Genomic DNA, 20,634 nt, shown 5'->3' on the forward strand with positions numbered 1-20,634 from the left:
AGACAGAATAGCTGGGCATATTTTCTCCTTACTAAAGCAAGACATGATCATTTCTGAAAACGGGGAGAAAAGTGAAAGATACAAATCTGTAGACTTTCCTGGAAACTAAGGGGAGTTCTGGGCCAGCCTGAGCTATATGACATGAGAAAAACAGCTAGAGTTCTGACACACCCCTGATATACCCCTGTCCCCTGGAGCTGATGGCAAAATAATATTCTGGTACTCTATGAGAAGTTATGATCGGTAACACAGAGATTGCTGTGATTATTAAAAATGAAAGTACTTGCGTATGCTCTTGCTAAACTCAACACAAATAGCCTGGAAACCACAGCTAGCAGCCGGGCAACTAAACACAATTCACAATTTAGGGCTGTATTTGTGCCTGGCAGCTGGGAAGCCAGGGTCATCAGCACATGGGTATTCTACAAAGAGCCTACTGTGTATACATTGATGGGTGAGTTCAGTGCCACTTGGATTCTTACCTAGGCAGGTCCCATTGTGAACAGGAATGTCTGACAATCCACCTCATTTCACTGAACGCTAGCAAAGAAAAGGACTCTGCTGTATCTATAAAAAGCAAAAACCTGACATTCAAAAATATTTCAGATCTTCAGAGGAGAAAGACAGAATTGGAATATCCAATGAAAGTTTATATTTTCATTAGCAAGTAAAGTAACTATATAAAACACACAAGACCAAAATGAAGAAAATTACAGGTTTTGTAGTTTGTTCTAACAGAGATAAAAAAAATTTGAAGACTAGAGAACCAAGTACAGTTATTAGGAAGATTTGATGTAAACGGATGTTTGCCCATAACTCAATTTAAAATGCAGATGTTTGAAACAAAACACAACACCACTTTTTCTTTTAAGTCAAATATTATTAAAATGTCCTTTCCCCAAAATTAATTTAACATTCAAAGCAAACAAAATCTCAACTCAGTTTTCCAAAGATGTTTAAAAAAATCCAGAATAAAGTCATATGGAGAATTTTACTGTTGCCTATTCATTAAAAAAATTTTTAATGTAGCACAAGACAGATTAAAAAAAAAAAGACCCATAAACAGGGACACAGCGCAATGAAAAGCCCTACAGACAGCATGGGTAGTGGAAGAGGGAGATTCCATCTGCCAATAGCTAAGAGGACCTTTGCCCTACACTCAACCTATGAGCGTAACAGACAGTGGCTGTTGACTGCTCTTCTCTCCTTAAAAACAGACAAGATGGGGAACTGGTTTTGGTGTGTATCAGTATCAGCCCACCAAGCACATGAAGGAATCTGCCTCAGTGATCTCTCTGGCGTGGCCTCCAGCTGCTATTAACTACTGCTTCCTAGGATTCTCATCTAGAGCATAGTTAACCAGGGGTCCTGTATGCTGGAGGAGGGCCAGACACTGACAGCACAAAACTTAAGGATGTCAGTCAAGCTGCAGTATGCTGGGTTGGAGGGCTTTCCCAGAAAAAGCAGCACAGCCCTGAACTCGCTGTGCATGCCAGGCTGGCCTTAGTCTCACAGTACCACCTGTCTCAGCAGGGACAAAAGGCCTGCACCACCATGCCTGGCTAACTTCCTCTTAACAGCTCCTTTAGTTTGTGAACTGTATAAAAGCTGCTCTAGTCCCTCCCACCTTCTTAGCACCGGCAGGCAGGTATCTCTCAGTCACTCCTCTAGCAAGGCTGTCCCCCACACTGGAACCACAGCTACAGTCATCTCCAGCAAGCTTCCCACAACACCCACTTTACATACATGAGTCCTCCAGGTTTTTTTCTGGAATAATGCGGGTTTCCTAACAAGTGAGGCAAGAGTACTCTTTCATTTTTAGTGCTAATGAGGGGCCTGGTGCAGGCTAGGAAGACTCTCTTCCACTAAGCTTCCACACCCTCAGACCTTGGAAGGACGGTGACTTGTAGATTCATTGAAGGAGCATGAATGGTTCATAGGTATGACCAGAAACAAATCAGTTATACACATTGAATGACAATACCCTCAAAAACTTTTCTTTCGTTCCTCCCCCTAAGAGGCCAGAGTGAAATATTTATGAAGCACTGGCAACACAGTAGAGCAAGATGCTGAACTCTACATAGACATTCTGTTCTCCTTCTGCATTCATGCCAGTACAGGACCTACTATCGTCCCTGCCCTTCTAGAGATGAGAAGGGAGAGCCACAGAATTCTGTCCAATAAAAGACTCAGACAGACCAAAGAAATATGAGATGTGGTTCTTAGATAAATACAATTAGTTTAACAGATTTATCCCATTTTCTTTGTAGACTGGTCATTGGTTGACAAGTAGGCCTTATAATCCCCAAATTATTAAAATATGAATCTTTGAGGCCTGCTTTAGACTAAGAAATGGGTAATTAGTGACAATTTCTATTTGATTCAGATGGACCTGCAAAAACAGTTATTATGGTTGGTATAGACTTTACACAAATACAGCCTTAGCTCAAGTTTGGGACAATAACATCCCACCTCTCTATAGACGGCACTTTACACCTTTATACAACAGCTTTGGCTGTTGCAATTCTTGTCTGACTCCCGTCATCATCACAAATGCACCTTTACATCCTGTGGCCCGAGAGCAACCAGGATGGAAACGGGCCGTGGAAGCTGCAACTATGCCAGCATGAAGTCCCCACACCAAGCTCCTCAAATGAATATGGCTCTCTCCACACAAAGCATCATCATTTCCAAAATGCTCTAATTTTTCACATGATATGATTCCTCGGGGCTCAAAGTAAAATTATAGTTTTTTTCTTCTAATATCCCCTCTCAGTAAAATGGGCTAGATGGATACTCTGCAAAAGAACCTGAAATGTGGCTTCTCTCACAGCTTCGTTTGGTCAATGCCTAGATGTTTTTATAAGCTTGCTATCTTTGCTTCCTTACAACTTTGTAACCCCGATTCCTCTTCTCATGTTAGAAAAAGACTGGCTTCGCCGTTGATGCCTCTGAATGCACAGGGTATATTATGGTTGGGGTTGAGGGTAGAGTTAGCTCTTTAATAACAACAGAATTCCAAGAAATGTTTAGAAAGGAAACATAATCCTTATGTATCTTCCTTTTTCTCTAAACATCCAAAGAACAGTGACCTTCAATAAACCTCATTAAACTGACAGTATTCTTCAGGTAAATAAAATGGGTACAAATAGGTCTGCTCGTTATAACACGAACAGGCTCATTGTTACAACTGCAGAAAGTATCAGCCATCTAAATATATTACACCTTCAGGGGCTCCTCCTCTTCCTACTTCTCCATAATTAGTTTCTTCCATTTGTCTGAATACAACAAGCCTTTTGGTAAAGTAGCCTTAACTAAATGAAACAATATTCCCAACCACTCACTGTTAGGACATGGGGGAATCCTGTCAAAGGTAACCATGAAGGTTAAAAACAGTCTCTAGAGCTGGAGAGATGGCTCAGTGGTTAAGAGCACTGTCTGCTCTTCCAGAGGTCATGGGTTCAATTCCCAGCGGCCACATGGTGACTCACAACCATCTATAATGTTGATTCCCTCTTCTGGCTAATGTAAAGGCAGATACAACACTCACATACATAAAATAAATTAAAAAAAAAAAAGCCTCTAGTCAACAACTGGGAGAACACTAGCAGCCATTCTTTACAATTAACGCTACCAGTCTGGTGTCCACAGAAACATGGCACTGTATTTTAATACAGCATAATTTCCGCTATGTTTTAAACTAAAAGCATTAAATATATCCATAATTTAATCACCTCCCTTTAATTTGAACTCACCTGGTAGATACTTACAGCTACTTAAAAAATTAAGTGGCGAATGTATATGAAGAATATGTATCTTGATATTTTAATTATGCTCAATTGAATGCACTTAGATTTCAAGCGCTTTTCACAAATGACATGTGCTAAGAATATCTAATTGCACACTGACATTCTAAAAATATGTGCTCACATGTGTCAAAAATAGATTACTATAAAGTTATTGGGTGACTTTTTTCACTAAACCCAAATACCTTATTTTGATTATTTAGATACAACAAAATTGTACATACAAATAAGCTCTACACTAGTAAATGCCTAACGATTTGTCACATTAAAATGAACATATACAATTGTGACAGCATTTGAGATTTGAGTACGTTATAAAATAGGCTTCTTAAGAATTCTTAGATTCAATGTATTTTTCCATTTACTCATTCTGACTTGATGTCAATGAAATATCAAAATAATTAGAAAGTAGGACAAGCATTTTTATTCTTCATAGAGATCACAGGTAGAAAACAGATATCCATCAATAGTAGATGGATTAAATTTATTAACACTGCTCAGAAACAGCCAGGTATTGAAGACAATCAGCAGCCTCTCGGGCAATCTAGCACTTGTGACCAGTTGCAGGAGCTGCCCAAGGTCATTCACTCCCTGATGGGACAGACCCCTTAAGAAGAAGTATCCTCCCGTCATCAAAACAAAGCGACCACCTACAGATTGGGAAAGAATCTTCACCAACCCTTTATCTGACAGAGGACTCATATCCAGTATATATAAAGAACTAAAGAAGCTGAAAAGCAGCAAACCAAGTAATCCACTTAAAAAATGGGGAACAGAGCTAAACAGAGAATTCTCTGTAGGGGAATACCGAATGGCAGAGAAGCACTTAAAGAAATGCTCAACCTCATTAGCCATTAGGGAAATGCAAATCAAAACAACCCTGAGATTTCACCTTACACCCATGAGAATGGCCAAGATCAAAAACTCAAGTGACAACACATGCTGGAGAGGTTGTGGAGAAAGGGGAACCCTTCTCCACTGCTGGTGGGAATGTAAACTTGTACAACCACTCTGGAAATCAATCTGGCGCTCTCTCAGACAACTAGGAATAGCGCTTCCTCAAGATCCAGCCATACCACTACTGGGCATATATCCAAAAGAGGCTCAAGTACACAAAAAGGACATTTGCTCAACCATGTTTGTAGCAGCTTTATTTGTAATAGCCAGAAACTGGAAACAACCCAGATGCCCCTCAACTGAAGAATGGATGCAGAAATTGTGGTACATCTACACAATGGAATATTACTCAGCAATGAAAAATAAGGAAATCATGAAATTTGCAGGTAAATGGTGGGATCTGGAAAGGATCATCCTGAGTGAGTTGTCTCAGAAGCAAAAAGACACACATGGTATATACTCACTCATATAGACATACAACATAGGACAAACCCACTAAAACCTGTGCATCTAAAGAAACTAAGCAAGAGAAAGGACCCTAACTAAAACGTCCAAACCCCATCCAGAAAGGCAAAGAGGATGGACATCAGAAGAAGAAGAAAACAGGAAACAACCTAGGAACCTACCACAGAGGGCCTCTGAAAGCCTCTGCCCTTCAGACTATCAAAGCAGATGCTGAGCCTGATGGGCAACTGTTGGGCAGAGTGATCGGAATTTTAGGTAAGAACTGGGAAATAGTAAGAGCTGGAGAGGACAGGGTCTCCACAAGGAGAGCAACAGAACAAGAAAATTTGAACATAGGGAACTTCCCAGAGACTCATACTCCAACCAAGGTCTATTCTTGGAGATAACCCAGAACCCCTGCACAGATGTAGCCCAGGGCAGTTCAGAGTCCAATTGGGTTCCATAGTAATGTGAAGAGGGACTGCCTCTGACATAATCTGATTGGCCTGCTCTTTGATCACCTCCCCTTGGGGGGGAGCAGCCTTACCAGGCCATAGTAGAGGACAATACAGCCACTTTTGATGTGAACTGACAGACTAAGATCAGAAAGGAGAGGAGAACCTCCCCTATTAGTGGACTTGGGGAGTGGCATGCAAGCAGAGGGAGGAGGGAGGGTGGGATTGGGATGGGAGGAGGGAGGGGCTTATGGGGGGATGCAGAATGAATAAAGTGTAATTGATGAAAAATTTAAGAAAAAAGGGAAAAAAGTAATTTAAGAACCTTAAATGACTTTCAAAATTGGAGGAAAACATGGAGTTAGTCAATTGGCATGGAGCACGTCTCGCCCCTGGGGGCAATGGTCTCCTGAACCTACTCAGACCTCGGACACCACCACTGCTAGTTCTAGAACTGACGCAGGATGTTCCAACGAGGGGTTAAGGCTTCTCATAATATTTCCTATAAGCCCACACCTGCTTGTCTATATCCCCCATTTTTATTCATTATTAGCCAGATAGAGCCAAGTAATTGTGGTAATGATACTTGCTTTTTTGCCCAATGCTGGAATGCTAGTAAAGTTAGGTATGCCCTGGTTACTCGCATGCCTCACTGGGTGCCTATGCCCATTGATGCCCCTCACGCTATGACTCTCTTCAGACAGAAAAGGGATCTTGGAACTCCAGCCACCATTGTTACTACCATCTCATTGACGGCTGTTGGAGCTACCACCAGGGCATTAGCCATGAGTCATACTGGGCAGACTGCTCGGACCCTGAATAATCATTTAGCCAATGTAGCTCATGCCTTAGTTGTACATAAAGGAATTAATGCTCAACTAAAAGGAAGCTTGATGGTGTTCAATCAGAGGATTGACCTCTTGCAGGAGCAAATTGATACCCTATGGCAAATCGCTCAACCTGGCTGTCAATGAAAGTATGCTGGACTTTGTGTCACTAGCATACAACATGAGAATTTTTCCTGCGCTGCAAATCTGTCTAAACAATTGTCGAGCTATATTTTAGGTAATTGGACTGGAGAATTCGATACTACGATGGAGCAGCTGAGAGTGGCCATTGTCACAGTAAATTCTACCGGAGTGGACGCAGGACTAGCCACAGGATTATCAACATGGATTGCTGCAGCCATGAATCATCTGAAGGAATGGGCGGGCATGGGAGTGTTAGCAGGCCTTCTGGTGTTGGTCTCCTTGGTTTGCCTGTGGTATATATGCAAGATTAGAGTCTCACAACAGTGTGATGCAGCCATGATCATTCAGGCCTTTACAGCCATTGAAGCAGGACAGTCTCCCCAAGCATGGTTGGATACCATAAAAAGCTAAAATGATACGCTCAGGATGCGAGGCTAAGCACTGCACTCAGGGTCAGCCGCTTTGGACCCAGAGAAGAGCATGTCTGATTGCATGCGGGTTGATGCCCCAGGTCCCGCCTCTGAGAAAAAGGTATCGGACTGGTCTGATGCTCTTTGGGTGGATGACACCTAAATGAACATCAGTACAAAGTCCCAATTTATTTCTAATATCAGAGATCAGACCTCTACTCTTGCCTGATGCGTCTAAAACAAAAAGGGGGAACTGTAGAGAGCTGCGGAATGCTATGCCTTAAAGATGGAGCTGGTTTCTGCCTTCCACCTTCCCGATGGTGAGTGCTCTCTGTCACGAACAACTCCACATTTGGCTAAGGCCGAAGATCTGGCTTGCTTCCATGTATGTGGACCTATCTGCATTGCCCCCGTGGCACGCCTGGGTTGGCTACCCAGAGGCTATTTAAGCTGTGGGCTGGCTTTCCCCGGGGTCCGAGGATTGTTCAATGTTCCTGAATAAACTGCATTGAAAAAAAAAAAAGAAGAAGAAGTATCCTCAACCTACCCAAATCAGGAAGTCCTTATTCTAAGTTCAAACAAAAACAAAAACTTTGTTTACCTTTTGACATTAGATCGTGAGGTTAGGTTCACCCTCAAGAACCACATAATCCAGTTAAAAAAAGGAAGAGTCACAAATCTCATTACACTTTAAGTGACCATTTAGTAATGGGCCGAATTAGTAGCTATCTTCACCAATGAGTGTTGGACATGTCTAGGATCCCAGTTGTTATGACATGAATCATACAATCCAAAATTTGTATGCAGGAAACCTAACTCCACTTACCTCAGAATGAGGTACATTTTGAGGTATGTCTTTTTTAAAGAGTTAATTCAAATACAATGAGGCTATAGGGTTGGCCCTATGTTATGATGGGCATCCTAAGACATTTAGACACACATAGTACACTGTGGGTGATTCTATGAGGATGAAGAAAGGATGTGGTCATTCCAGAGAGAATGTGCCTGGGCCTTCCAGCATCCCAAACTGTGGAGAAAATAAATAACCACTGATTATACCACCTGACCTGTGGTATTGTTCTGGCAGACCCTGCCTACTGAATACTGAACCTACAGAGCTGCACATGCTAAAACACAAAATTATATAGGATTTTCCTCCTTTAGTCGGGTATACAGATGTAGCATCTCTGAATAGAGGCCCAAGCAGATTCATAATCATTTAATTGTTTCTAAAATACCAAACTGGAATGTTCTAGTCTTAATGTTTTTAACCACAGGCAAGGTCAAAAAAAAAAAAAAAAAAAAAAAAGGCTATTATGTTTACAAATTTTATAAACACCAAATTTCTTATTTTCAGCTTCATGGGGTTTTAATAGGTCCTTAGCAGCCTGGCCAGGAAACCAAAGTGGAATCTATTTGACATTAAAAAGCAATTAAGTTATAGACCTGTCAAACATGTTGACATTCAGAGTCTGCTTGTTACAGTATCTACTGTGACTGCTGCCACCAGAATCAGCTAACACTTAGCAGCACTTAACGTCCAAACTACCTTAAATCTAGGAAAATTGTGGTCCAGTCTTTCCTCAAATTTTCGTATCACAACAAATCCCTCCTCTGTTTGTTAGAATACCCAGAATATGGCCCCAATGTTTAAAGTGTCCTGAATCAAATATTCTAACTGCTGAAACCAGCAGCAAGTTATTTGATTGGCTGAGCGTCCGTAATGAGAGCTGGACTTTCCTCCATTAAGATGTATCTTCCTAGCAACCAAAGACAGCTCTCATCCAACACACTGATGTCTTAACGTGTCTTAAACTGGTGTGCCGAAATATCATAGAATGGACCCCTGTGCTGGTTAAACTCTGTCATCCTGATATAAGCAGGAGTCTGTAGGCAGGGCTGTGTGGCATTTTCTTGGTTGATGTGGCTCAGTTTGACCCCTGGGCAGAGGGTCCAGGGTTGTGTACGCAAACAAGCAGTGGGGAGCAAGTCCGTACGCAACATTCCCCCACGATTTCTGCTTCAGTTCCTGCTTGAGGCTTCCTGCCTTGCGTTCTTGTTCTGACTTCTCTTAATGATAAACAACAAACCAGAAGCTGAAATAAAGCCTTCCCTCTTCAAGTTGCTTTTGCTCGTGGTCTTTTTCATAGCAATAGAAAGTAAACAAACAATACAAATTGATTTCTCTAGGCTCCAATGTCAGGTGCTAGCACAGCACAAGGCACCTTCCTAGTTCACAGGCATCATCTTCCCCCCCGACCCCCGTGTCCCTCGAATGTCAATGCTATGAAGAGGCTGTGTGCTCAGGACCTACTCAGAATGGGACATGGAATACATAACTCCCCTCCTCACCAACCCTTCCCAGCTTCATATCTAGTCACCTGGTGCAGCTTTTAGGCTATGCAAAAAATTTTCTCCTGGAATATTTCAAATGATAACAATAACAAAAAATTAAGATAAAGAAAACACTCTGAGTTAATATCATCTCATACTTAGACGTAGGATATGTGTAAACTTGTACTGTGAAATAAAAACTCAGCCTTAACGGGGAGGAGGGTCACTACGATGAGGCCACATCACTACAGAAATTCTTGAGAAAAGAAAGAACATAAAAATAGGACTTAAATCTACTTCAGGCTATCTCCTCACTAGCTCTGACTGCCAGAACATGAGTGTTCATTTTTTGAGGAAATTTCCTCCTTGGTTCGAAACAATTGGGTTTGAAATCTCAAGAGATTTCAAGGTCAATGATAAGGCACCTGGTTTTGGGTATATTCACCAGGCACATTCACCACCGCTCAGGGACTACTTACTTTCAAAATTCAGAGCCAAAAACAGTGCAAGAAGAGTTTGTTGGTGTTCTTAGATGCACAGTCTCATAATTTTTGGGTGGAGTTACAACTCAAAAGTGTCCTTCCATAATCAGACCTAGCCACCAAATTTCTTCTTTCAATGAGTAACTGAGTAGGAGAGCATAGCTGAGCAACTTGAGTTAATTATCTGGGTCTAAGACCAGAGCAGAAGAGGTTGAAAGGTCAACCGGGGAGGCCAGGTGCCTATCAAGAGTATGAAGTGGATTCTTGAATCGATGAATACCATGAAGAGGAGAAACTGACAGCAGACTGATAAAGTGTGGAGAGATGTCAAATCACTGTAGGAGGGACCAAATGGCCAAGCGGAGAAAACGAAGGAAGCACCAGTTTCCAGAAGTGCCCAAATTTCAAGAACCTTGTGAGTTATTCTTGATTCTCTCAAGCAAACCCCTATTGGTTATTGCTGCTGTAGTGAGTTTCTGTCCCCTGTGGACAGCAGCAACTTGGAATAGATTATGGAGACCCTGACTGAGAACCTCCCAGCCGAGCTCAGACAACAGAGAACCTAGATTCATGATATTAAGAAGTCACTGTATGAAACTAACCACTAAGACTTCAGAAGTCAAGCCTGGAACTAGGGGGTGGCAATGCAAGTTAGGCTAGGATAAACTAAAAGGTATACTGAAAGGAGAGTCAACTGGGTTTTATTAAGGACACATAACCAGACTTAGAAAGATGATCAGGGTTCAGGGTGCATCTCAGTTATGGAGCACCTGGCTAGTATGTGTGAGAAGATGGGTTTGATAGCCAGTATTATGGTTTGAATCTGAAATGATCCCTGAAGACTCATGTTTCTAAGGCTTAGTTGCAAATACTGGACTTCTGGGACATGTCCAGACCCTGATTAATTCAATGACAGATTCTTCGTTCGATAGTGTTACTGGAAGGTAGTTGAAATTAACAGGTTGAGCCTAGTTGGGAAGGTTACTGTCCTGTGTTTCTGAAGGTATAATCTGACTCCAGCATTTTGTTTACTATCTACTTTCTGTCTACCGGAACGTGACCAGCATCACTTGACCATGCCTTCCTGACAACTTTCTGCTTTGTTATAAACCCAAAATGGGAATCAAGTGAGCCTGGACTGAAGCCTTTCAGACTGTGGGGCAGTGAGCCAATAATATTACCCATGGGTGGGTATACTGTCACTGTGACCAGGTATTGCAGAAAGGACCAGGAAGGTCAAGAATGCTCAAGGTGGCACAGGGCCGCAGCCTCCTACACAGTCAGACTCCAGGACATTCCCCTCTCTCCTGAGGAACCTGAGCAAAATTACATTTGTTTCTCTCCAAAAGGCCTAAGGGAAATGTTTCCTTTCATAAAACCTAAAATAAATATCCCAGAAGTTCAAAAGAGAAGGAATTTTTTAATTATTTCTGATAATTCTTAAGGTCTGCCAAGTTTTAAAAGAGCACTCCTAGTATGTGAAAGGCTGACCCAAGCATGTGCTTTCATCTTGACTTGGAAATCCTGGAAAACATGTCTCTGCAATAAAGGTTTGTTGCGGACAGGAAATCATGTGACAAGATAAATGAAAAGACACACATGTGACCAAACCTGCCACTGAAAAACTTCACATTTAACAAGATCGCTTTTTATTTCTGGTACTGAAAACTAAACCCATGAGTGTGCTCGGTGAGTCCTCTACTACACAGCTATATCCGTGCATTCTTTTTACTTTTTAATTTCGAGACAAAGGCTCACCAAGTTATCCATCCTGGCCTTGAACTCACTCTGCAGGCCAGGTAAGCCTGAGCCCAGCAATTACTCTTCATTCCTCAACCTAGAAGCTGCAACTACAGGCCTATGCAATCCAGTCTGACAATGGAAATCACTCTCAAGAGCTGTCTTGACTTTGAAACTCTTTCATTTAGCAGATATTTAATAAGGATCTGATGGCTAGTTTCCATGTATTATCTGAGATCATTGGAAGATGTTAATAAAACGTACTTTCCTTACATAGTAAGAAGGACACAGAAAGTACATAGAAATCATGAGAAATGCAAGCATCATATAGAACTCTTGAACGTAACAAGAGTGACAGCAGGGGAGAGGAAGGAGGGAAAGAAATAGAAACAGTAAGAGAGGAACCACCTGTGCAGTAAGGCAAAAGAGAGGATGCCTTAGTGAGAGGCACTGATTTTCAGCTTATTCAGGATTGGATCTAAGTCAACATTATAAGCCTATGAAGAAAATATCGTACCCCTAGTTAGAAGCCCTCTGTTGGTTAAGAGACGCACTGCCCTAACTACAGGAACATCTATGTAACAGCTCTGCAAACACGAACATCTGTAACAGACCCACGTATGATAGGCAGCATCACAGCGTGAGAAAGTAATAATGGTACCTGCTACTTTTTGCTGACAAGCAGCGCACAGGAGTGGCATGTGAGAAAGACGAAGGCTTAGCTCTGCCAAGCACGGGGCACTCCTACACCACCAGGCGCAAGCTGAGCACTCAAAAGCAAACATTTACCTGGCTTACGGATACGCTCAGATACAGCACAGAGTAGAAAAAATTTGCAGTTGGCAATTTTAAAAATAACCAAGAGGCATACGTAGGTATGTAGCTTTGTGTTTTCTACAGTTTTCCAAAATGAACATTAATTTCAACTGAACGTGACATTAAAATGATGAGTAACAAAAGTTTGCCTGAAAAAGAGTACCTGAGGCCCTGAGGCCCTGAGGCCCAGAGAGATAGCTCAGCAGTTAAGATCACCAGCTATTCTTCCCAAGGATTCAAGTTCAATTCCCACATGGTGGTTTATTACTCCCAGGGGATTCAACACTTTCTTCTGGCTGTCTTGGGCACCAAGCACACAGTGGGCGTACAGACATACATGCAAGTAAAATACCCATACACATAAAATAAAATAGTAACAAACAATTTTAAATAGTTTCTCAGGGACGACTGAAATGGCTAAGTGGTTAAGGCGCCAGACACCCAAAGCTGGAAGGTTAGTTTCTGGCATCTCAAGCAAAGTATCTGGGCTGCGATAACATGTCCTTTCCACTACCAAATTTACCAACAGCCTGTCACAACCAAGTTCTCAGCCACATGTTTTTACTGAAGGAACTGTGACCAAGAAGTGGAAGGGTGGAAAGAGAAGGAGCCTGCATCTTTTGTGCAAGGAGAGCCTGAGGGCCCAAGTGTCTTTCAGAATTCCTTCATCAGTAAGTTTAATTTAAAGATCAGAAAATCCATTTAGAGAAAAATACCAACCACAAAGATTTCTTTCAGAGGTAAGAGTTTATAAACTTCTACTACTAGCATCTACTTGAGCCATGAATTATGGAGAAAATATCAGTATCATTAAGAGTAGATCTATTTTAAAAATGCTCAGAAAACTCAAGTAAAAAATTTAGGCAGAGCTGGGCCTGGTAGAACATGCCTGTAATTCCAGGACTCAGGGAGACAAAGGCAGGCAGATTTCTAGGAGTTTGAGGCTAACCTGGTCTACAAAGCGAGCCCAGGATGGCCAAGGCTACACAGAGAAATCCTGTCTTGAAAAACAAAAACAAAACAAAGAAAAATAATTCAACTTCATTTTTTATGTGTATCAGGGAAAGAAAGGAAAATGTTGTTTATGAAAACAACAGGAAATAGGATAAGTTTTATCCCTTTGAAGTGCCAACGGCCGTTTCCCTCCAGATGTACTACCACTTCATTCTTCGAAAATGAGTCAACACATGAGACTGGTCAAGCTCTGTGGAGATGCAGGTTACAGGCCAATGATCTCTGTGGATTTCCCCTGCCGTTGTCAAAAACACTATAAAACAGACATGGCTTTGTTCAGAGAAATAAACAGCTTTGGTTGACGTGAGAGAAAAGTCAGCCATGTGTGCGAACACTCAGCAATATTGAAGCAAGGTGAGCTCCCAGGGACTTGAAAGTCAACGCCCAGTGACGCTTGGCTGAGCTAAAGCACAGAGCTGCTCATGTGACACAAGGTCACAGGACCCTTTGTGTTCTCAGTTTCACAGACCAGGCCTTAGAACTTATGACTTCCTACGCTATACACTGGCTCTGAAAGGCAGAGACTTTGCATGAATACAGACACAGACAGATAGACTGACACACACACACACACACACGAGAAAACATCCATTCTTCTCTGCCCCGGATTCTTTGCTTCCTACAAGACTCCTTAGCTGAACTTAAACTCTTCTTAGAGTGGCGGCAGCGTAGGGAGGGTGCAAAACCAGAGATCTGAACTTCAGAGACCTGCCTGTGAGGTAAAGGGTGGCAAACCTCATTTCACAGATATTTTAAGTAGCTGTAAAGCCCAAGTGGCTTCAATTTTAAGCCTGTGTTTAGATCAGGCTTGAAAGGGGCTGTGTCTCTTTACAATAAATAGCTAGGCACCACTTTTGATGCCAGTCTGTGTGCTGTGCTTGAAATGGGCCACCATACTTGAAAACAAGACCACCTACAGAGGGTACCTTGACAATGCATGCCAGAACCAATCTCCTGATACCCCTTTGCATGCTCAGGCATTAAGGAAAAAATACATCTCCAGGCTCCATAATGGCTGGCGTGACTGTAGTCATAAAATAAAATTTACATTTTAAATTCCAACACAGTTCTACTCTCATGTGTCTACGAAGTTTTAAAATATAGCTTACAAAATACAAAATAAAACTTGCACCTTTACCTGACCAAAATACCCCGCTGTCTCAAGGCTCTTTACAACAGATTGAAGAACTGGGCTAGCCTCAGCCGGTGGAGGCAGACAATAATCAGTACCTCGGGCCCACTGAAACATCCAGAAGGATGAGCTAGAGGCAACCTGTGGAAGCACCTACTGAAATATTAGAGAACAAGCTGAGAGATGGCTCTGCAGGTCAAAGCACAGACCGCTCTTCCAGGGGACCTAGCTCAGTTCCCAGCAAACACCTCAGGCAGCTCACAGCTGTTCGTAACTCCAGCTCCAGAAGGCCCAACTCTCCCCTCTGGCACACTCTTGAGAGCTTGAGCACACACACGCGCACACACACACAGAGAAAGAGAAACACACACACACACACACACACACACCACACACACACATATATATATGCGCTTGCTTGCACACACATGCACACTAATTAATTAACTAATTAAAAAGCAGAAAGCCCCAATACCCAAATGGCAAAGGCAGGGTTGTTTCAGATGAGGAGCACTTAAGAAGAAGCACTTCTGAGCTCTCTCATTATTAGCACGTGCCCTTTGCATTGAGGACATAAAGGCTCCCCTTTTCCACTCTCAATGCTCCTCAAGTTACAGAACAAGGGACCCTACCTGACCGCTTCTGACAGGTCAGTGATCAAACAAGGTGTCAGGCAGCAGTCAAATTCCATCCCCTCTTAAGGTTACCAGGAGCAAGGACTCCTGGCAGCTTCTGCATTCAACATGAGACAGGACAGAGAGCCTTTTCCACACAAGCATGTCTTATCTTCAGGTGTCTGGCCAACTTCTACACTCAATGATTTTCAAGGAGAAAAAGAAAAAGAAAAGAAATTGTGTCTATTCCCTGCCTGAACAGGTCGATTTAAAAAAAGGAAAGAAAAATGTGACCTCATCTTTCCCTATATGAAAAGTTAACATGAGGTTAGTGGGAGAATATACCAAAATCGTATTGCCTGGGTGATCAAAGTCTGTTTACTTAGTGAACCTTATCTTTAAATGGCTCCAGCCTTTGTATAAGAGTTAATTTTCTTGAAGTATTTGCATTCACATGGTCAAACTGGCCCAGAGGACAGAGGCAGGCAGTGTTCTGCTGAGCTGTAGAACAAGCTGTGGGTTGTTCACCCGTATCTCAAAGCAATCAGTCCACACATTTCTGACAAGGCAGAACACCCTCAGCCAGCTGCTCCCCAGTCTTTCTCCCAGAAGCATTGGAAGCTGGAAGGTCCGTTGCCACTTGTGAGACAAAGGCAAAGCAGAGAGCCCAAGCAGCTGACTTGAAGCTACAAGCTTTAGTGCTCAACCCAGCCACGGGAAACAAGATACTACGAGGAAACTTCAGCAAGGATCTTCCAAAGGCCAAACAAATGAGCATGACTAGGCAAATGGGATGACTGCAGAACCGATTTCCGAGCAACGAGAACTGTTAACAGGCATGAAGAACAGGCAGAAAGATTAGCACATTACCCTTCACCTCAGGAGCTGCAGCCTGTCTAGGAAACTCTGCCCTTGTACAGAATCTGTGGTCAAACAGAAGTCTTACTGTACAGTTGCTATTCACGGCAGGGATGCATATGTGAAGAATGGCTTTCCAGCGTAGGAACCTGGAAAAGATACTTACACAGCCGCCAGCAAAAATCTCTGCCAAAAGTGGAACGGAGCCATCTTTGTGCATAAATTTATCTCTCACAAAATCATTCACCTTAAAGAGAAATATTTATAGAAACTGATGAAAAAAACATAAAGTCATTAAACACATATAAATATACATCTGTCCATATACATTTTTTTCAGTTGATTGCATAAATTAATGGATCTTCAAGTAGCCTAAGAGATACTCTTCATAACAACGGGTAGATTTTTTACTTATATTTTTACAGGCAGGTAAAATATGTATATAGGTACATCTGATACTATAAATAAAAAGACTCAAAGAAAAATGGCTTAAACAACCAAAAATGTACAAATGTCCTGTAATTATAGTAGCATGAAAAGGGAGACATATTGATAGTTGCAGATGAAAACATACATTTTATAAATTAAGAACTGTCCTATAAGTTCTAAGTAAAGTCATGTTAAATTAAATTTAAAACAGCACTCCTCACTGAAACAAATTTAGGCTGCTTAATTTTTGTGGTTTTTGTTGTTGTTTTTAGGTTTTTGTTTTCCCCCAGCTTAGTGGATATTTGGTATCTAAAGTTTCCTCAGGAGGTTGAAGAGCTGGCCTTATGTGTCTTATGCTCTTTTAGAGGATACGAGTTCAACGCCCAGCACCGAGGTCAAGTGGCTTCTAACTGCCTGGAATTCCAGCCCCGGGGTGAGCCAATGTCCTCTTCTGGCTTCCAAGGTGACTCGGACACACATGTCATACACGCACAGCCATACACATGAAACACTGAGTACAATATTCTCTGGATGAAAAGCACTCTAAGCCATTTTAAGAAACAACAATTACATAGTTTGAGCAGATCTGGGCCAGAGTTGAGCTATCTATCTGGAAGTCATGTCATAAAATGATAAACGAAGCATTACAGGGAACAAGGCTATACAGCTCCAGTCTAAAGCCGGAGTTTAAATTCCTAGGGCTCTGAGGCCTTAGGGATGTGTATGTAGAACACACCCACTCCACAGACACTAAAAGTGAGTACCAGCTACCTGCATACTTCAGCCAGAACACAGAGCTCTAAGTATTTGGCTTAGAATGTTCCTAGAACACACCCTACACATGCAATCCACAAGCGTCGGGAGAAAGCGCAAGAGGACATTCTCAGAAGTTCACACCCGACTCAGCATCCTGGTTCTCTGATGCATGAACTAAGCGACCACAGGCAGGCTACTTGAACGCTATCAGCTTCACTCGACGTACATACTCAGTGAATCACACTCTAACCGAAAGGATAAGATGACAGGTGTCAAGTGCCTGTGATGGTAGGTATTGTGGGAATGTCACCACTGCTGCTGCTAAGATGAAGAGCAACAGACAGCAGCGGCCACCTGAAATCATCTCCAAATTCCTTTACAACAGTTTTGGATGTTGGATGTTACATGGAGAACAAGGAGAAGCTATGTGTGCTGACTGCTCTGACCGTCAAATTCGTCAGCATGGCTGAAGGACCACAAACCTGCTGAATCACAGAAGGATACCTGCTAGGCTGTTGAGTCTGTGTAAATTCCCTTAATAAGAAGCCCCAATTCAAAGACTTACTGTAAGTTTTATGGCCTTCTCCGGGGCGACTCCCAGTAACTGTGGCAGCAAACCTAAAAAAATCAACAAGAAACAGAAGTGTATTAAATAAATTAGCATTAACTACACAAATCAACAGCTCTGCAGAGGGGATCACCACTTGAAAACTGGGGCAATCTTTGCTGCAATTTTCTGCTATTACCTTTAATGAGAACACTTGTGATGGAATTTAAGAACCGAGTTCTAATAGCCACATCAGCCCCGAGTAAATTCCCTTCCATATTCTGGACCATTTGCACATTGGGTAAGTCAACAGTGTTAGCAGTACAGGAAAGCTCATTATCTCAGGAAATTTGCTTCTTTCCCTCTGCCTCCTCCTGACGCCTTTCCCATGCCCCCTAAATGCCCACAGTACACTAAACAACTATGACTTGGTGATGAGCACCAACAGGCCTTTCTCAAACTTGACAACTAGAGAAAAAATGAGTTTCTAAGCCGAGAACAGAAGGGACGCAGAAAACGAAGGAAGAGTAAGTCCTGTGTGGTCTAGAATGAGGCAGAATGTGGATCTGGCCCACAAGGAGCAGATGGGGCAGGTAGTACAGGTGGGCGCCACGTGCTGCAGACACATCAGAGGCCAGAAGACTCAACCTCACTTATTCTGCTAGAGGAGAAACAGGTGGTGCGTTCGAAGCATGAGTGATATACGGACTAGATATGTATATGAATAAAATATATATATGAATATTCACTCATATATATATGAATGAAAACATGTCTTTTATTTTATTTTATTTTTCTTGTTTGGCTTTCACTCTGTAGCTCTGGATGCCTTGGACCTCACTAGGTAGACCAAGCTGACCTTGAATTCATGGAGATCTGCTTGCCACTGCCTCATGAGTGCTGGAACTAAAGGTGTAAGCTAATCTAGCCACTTTGTGGAGACAGGGTAACTATACCACGTGTGTGTGTGTGTGTGTGTGTGTGTGTGTGTGTGTGTGTGTATGGCGTGTGAACACGTAGGTGTGTCTCAGGAAGGGAGACTAAAGATAAGAAGAATGGCAGCTGCTTCAGTTTTTAATAGTATGAATAACTGGGTAGAACTGAGAGAGGCAAAATAAGGGGACTGAGGAAAAATGTTAAGAATTCTGTTAGGGCCACAAGCAGAAGTCCTATCTTGAGACAGCATGGCCTATGACATGATAGTCAAGTAAAACAGAGTAGCCCTGTATTTCTGAACCAAAAAATGATGCTATTTTCACTTGTTCCTTCTAAGAAAAGAAATAAGTAAAAACAGACTAGTCTTTCCTTGGCTTCATGGTGTTCACCTAAGTCCACAAGTACAACTTCAACACCTACACAAATTCCACTTGCACCCCTCTTCTGAGGGGACAAGTGCAATCACACACGTTCTTGTAGGTGCAGCCTGAGGCCAGAGCTTGCAGTATGTGGAATGTGTGTCTCCAAATCCATACAAGTGCTTGACTGAGTAGCACAAGTTTTCAAACATAATCCATCCAGGCTGTTTGCTAAGACAGAATGATAGATATGACAGCGTTGGGCCTCTTTTTGGTGTCTCTTTAAGACAGGTGACACTCTTATCTTTAGGCAGAATCTATGCATTCAATTTGCCATGGTCCCCTGTGGTAGTTTTAATAGGTATGGATCCATGGAGTCATAAGTTTTGAATGCTCAGCACTATTAGGAAGTGTGGCCCTGTTGGAAGAAGTGTGTCACTGTGGAGGTGGGCTTTGAGGTTATATATGTTCAAGCCACACTCAGTGTGAGACACAGTCCTCTTCTTCTCCCTGCCAAACTCCCAGCTGCATCTCCAGCACCAGGTCTCTCTGCCATACTCCCTACCATGACGATAATGGTCTAAACTTCTGAAACTGTAAGCCAGCCCCAATTAGATGGTTTCCTTTGTAAGAGTTGCTGTGGTCATTGTGTATCTTCACAGCAATGAAACCCCAACTAAGACACTACCCTAAGGCAGATATCAACAGACCAGTGTCCAGTGTTGGCTTTCATTCTTATAGTCCTGTTGGTATCCTCACAATAAAGAAAAGTTTCTTGGTTTTGCTGTTGTTGTTGTTGTTTTGCTCATGGTAATATAAATAGGACAAATAGGGCTAAACAAACCCTAACAGCTTCACACAAAGCATTAAAGGTGAGAAAGTCCATTTCACTGTGGAACTAAACAATAACGAGGACGCCAACATTAATGAAATTTAGGACACACCCATATAATTTTTATTATGGCCAGTCACCATCTGAGGTCTCTATTAAGCCATTTAATCCTCACAACCACTCCTAGGGAAAGAATACGATGGTTTGCAGAGGTTAGATAATGGATTTGGTAAATGGTGAGGCAATGACAAACCCAAGTCCTTTCTAGTCAAGAGTTTATATCAGGAGGCCATACTCGATTGTCATGTGGTTCTTAAGCTGCAGCTGTGCTCTGAAATAACATACCGAGGTCTTACAACCTTCGAATTTGTGACACGTTCTCTACATGGCTGTATTTTTCAGCTCTTGCTCCATTCCTGGGGCTTCTGCTAACTGGGTAATATGAAGACTGGTCCAAGCTAAGCAGCTGGTGACTTAGCAACCTGAATGAACACTATAACCAGAGCTGGCCAATCAGGGAGTCCTCTCCAGAAGCAGGACTGAGTGTTCTTTGAGGCAATGCACCCCAATTTATACAGGGGCAGAAAATGCAAAGATGCCTCAAATGGTGCAGGGAAAGTGTCTGGTTGGATGCTAGGCAGGTACTAGGGTCACAAAGAGGCAGAAAGCACAGATAAACACAGGAACTGGATCAGTGGAATGAAGAGAACTTGGGGCACAGAGTATGGGAATGCCAAGAGAAGACACAGTTCAAAGCCAGGCAGAGCTCCTAGGTTGTCTAGAGATGGCTGGGCCTCCTTCT

The 20,634-nt window shown here is 42.4% G+C and overlaps 1 protein-coding gene across 2 annotated transcripts in view; it reads right to left on the reverse strand.

The window, feature by feature from the left end:
* The window catches only part of Slc25a13 (solute carrier family 25 member 13), a 166,127-nt gene that overhangs the window by 35,174 nt on the left and 110,319 nt on the right, over positions 1–20,634 (reverse strand). For both annotated transcript variants that reach the window (XM_021638287.2, XM_021638288.2), the window contains exons 12-13: positions 17,724–17,776; positions 16,140–16,220 (exon numbers count right to left, since the gene is read on the reverse strand). In XM_021638287.2, the coding sequence (XP_021493962.1) occupies positions 16,140–16,220; positions 17,724–17,776 (134 nt within the window). The remainder of the gene's footprint in view (positions 1–16,139; positions 16,221–17,723; positions 17,777–20,634) is intronic.

This window comes from Meriones unguiculatus, chromosome 21, assembly GCF_030254825.1.
Source record: "Meriones unguiculatus strain TT.TT164.6M chromosome 21, Bangor_MerUng_6.1, whole genome shotgun sequence".
Lineage (NCBI taxonomy): Eukaryota > Metazoa > Chordata > Mammalia > Rodentia > Muridae > Meriones > Meriones unguiculatus.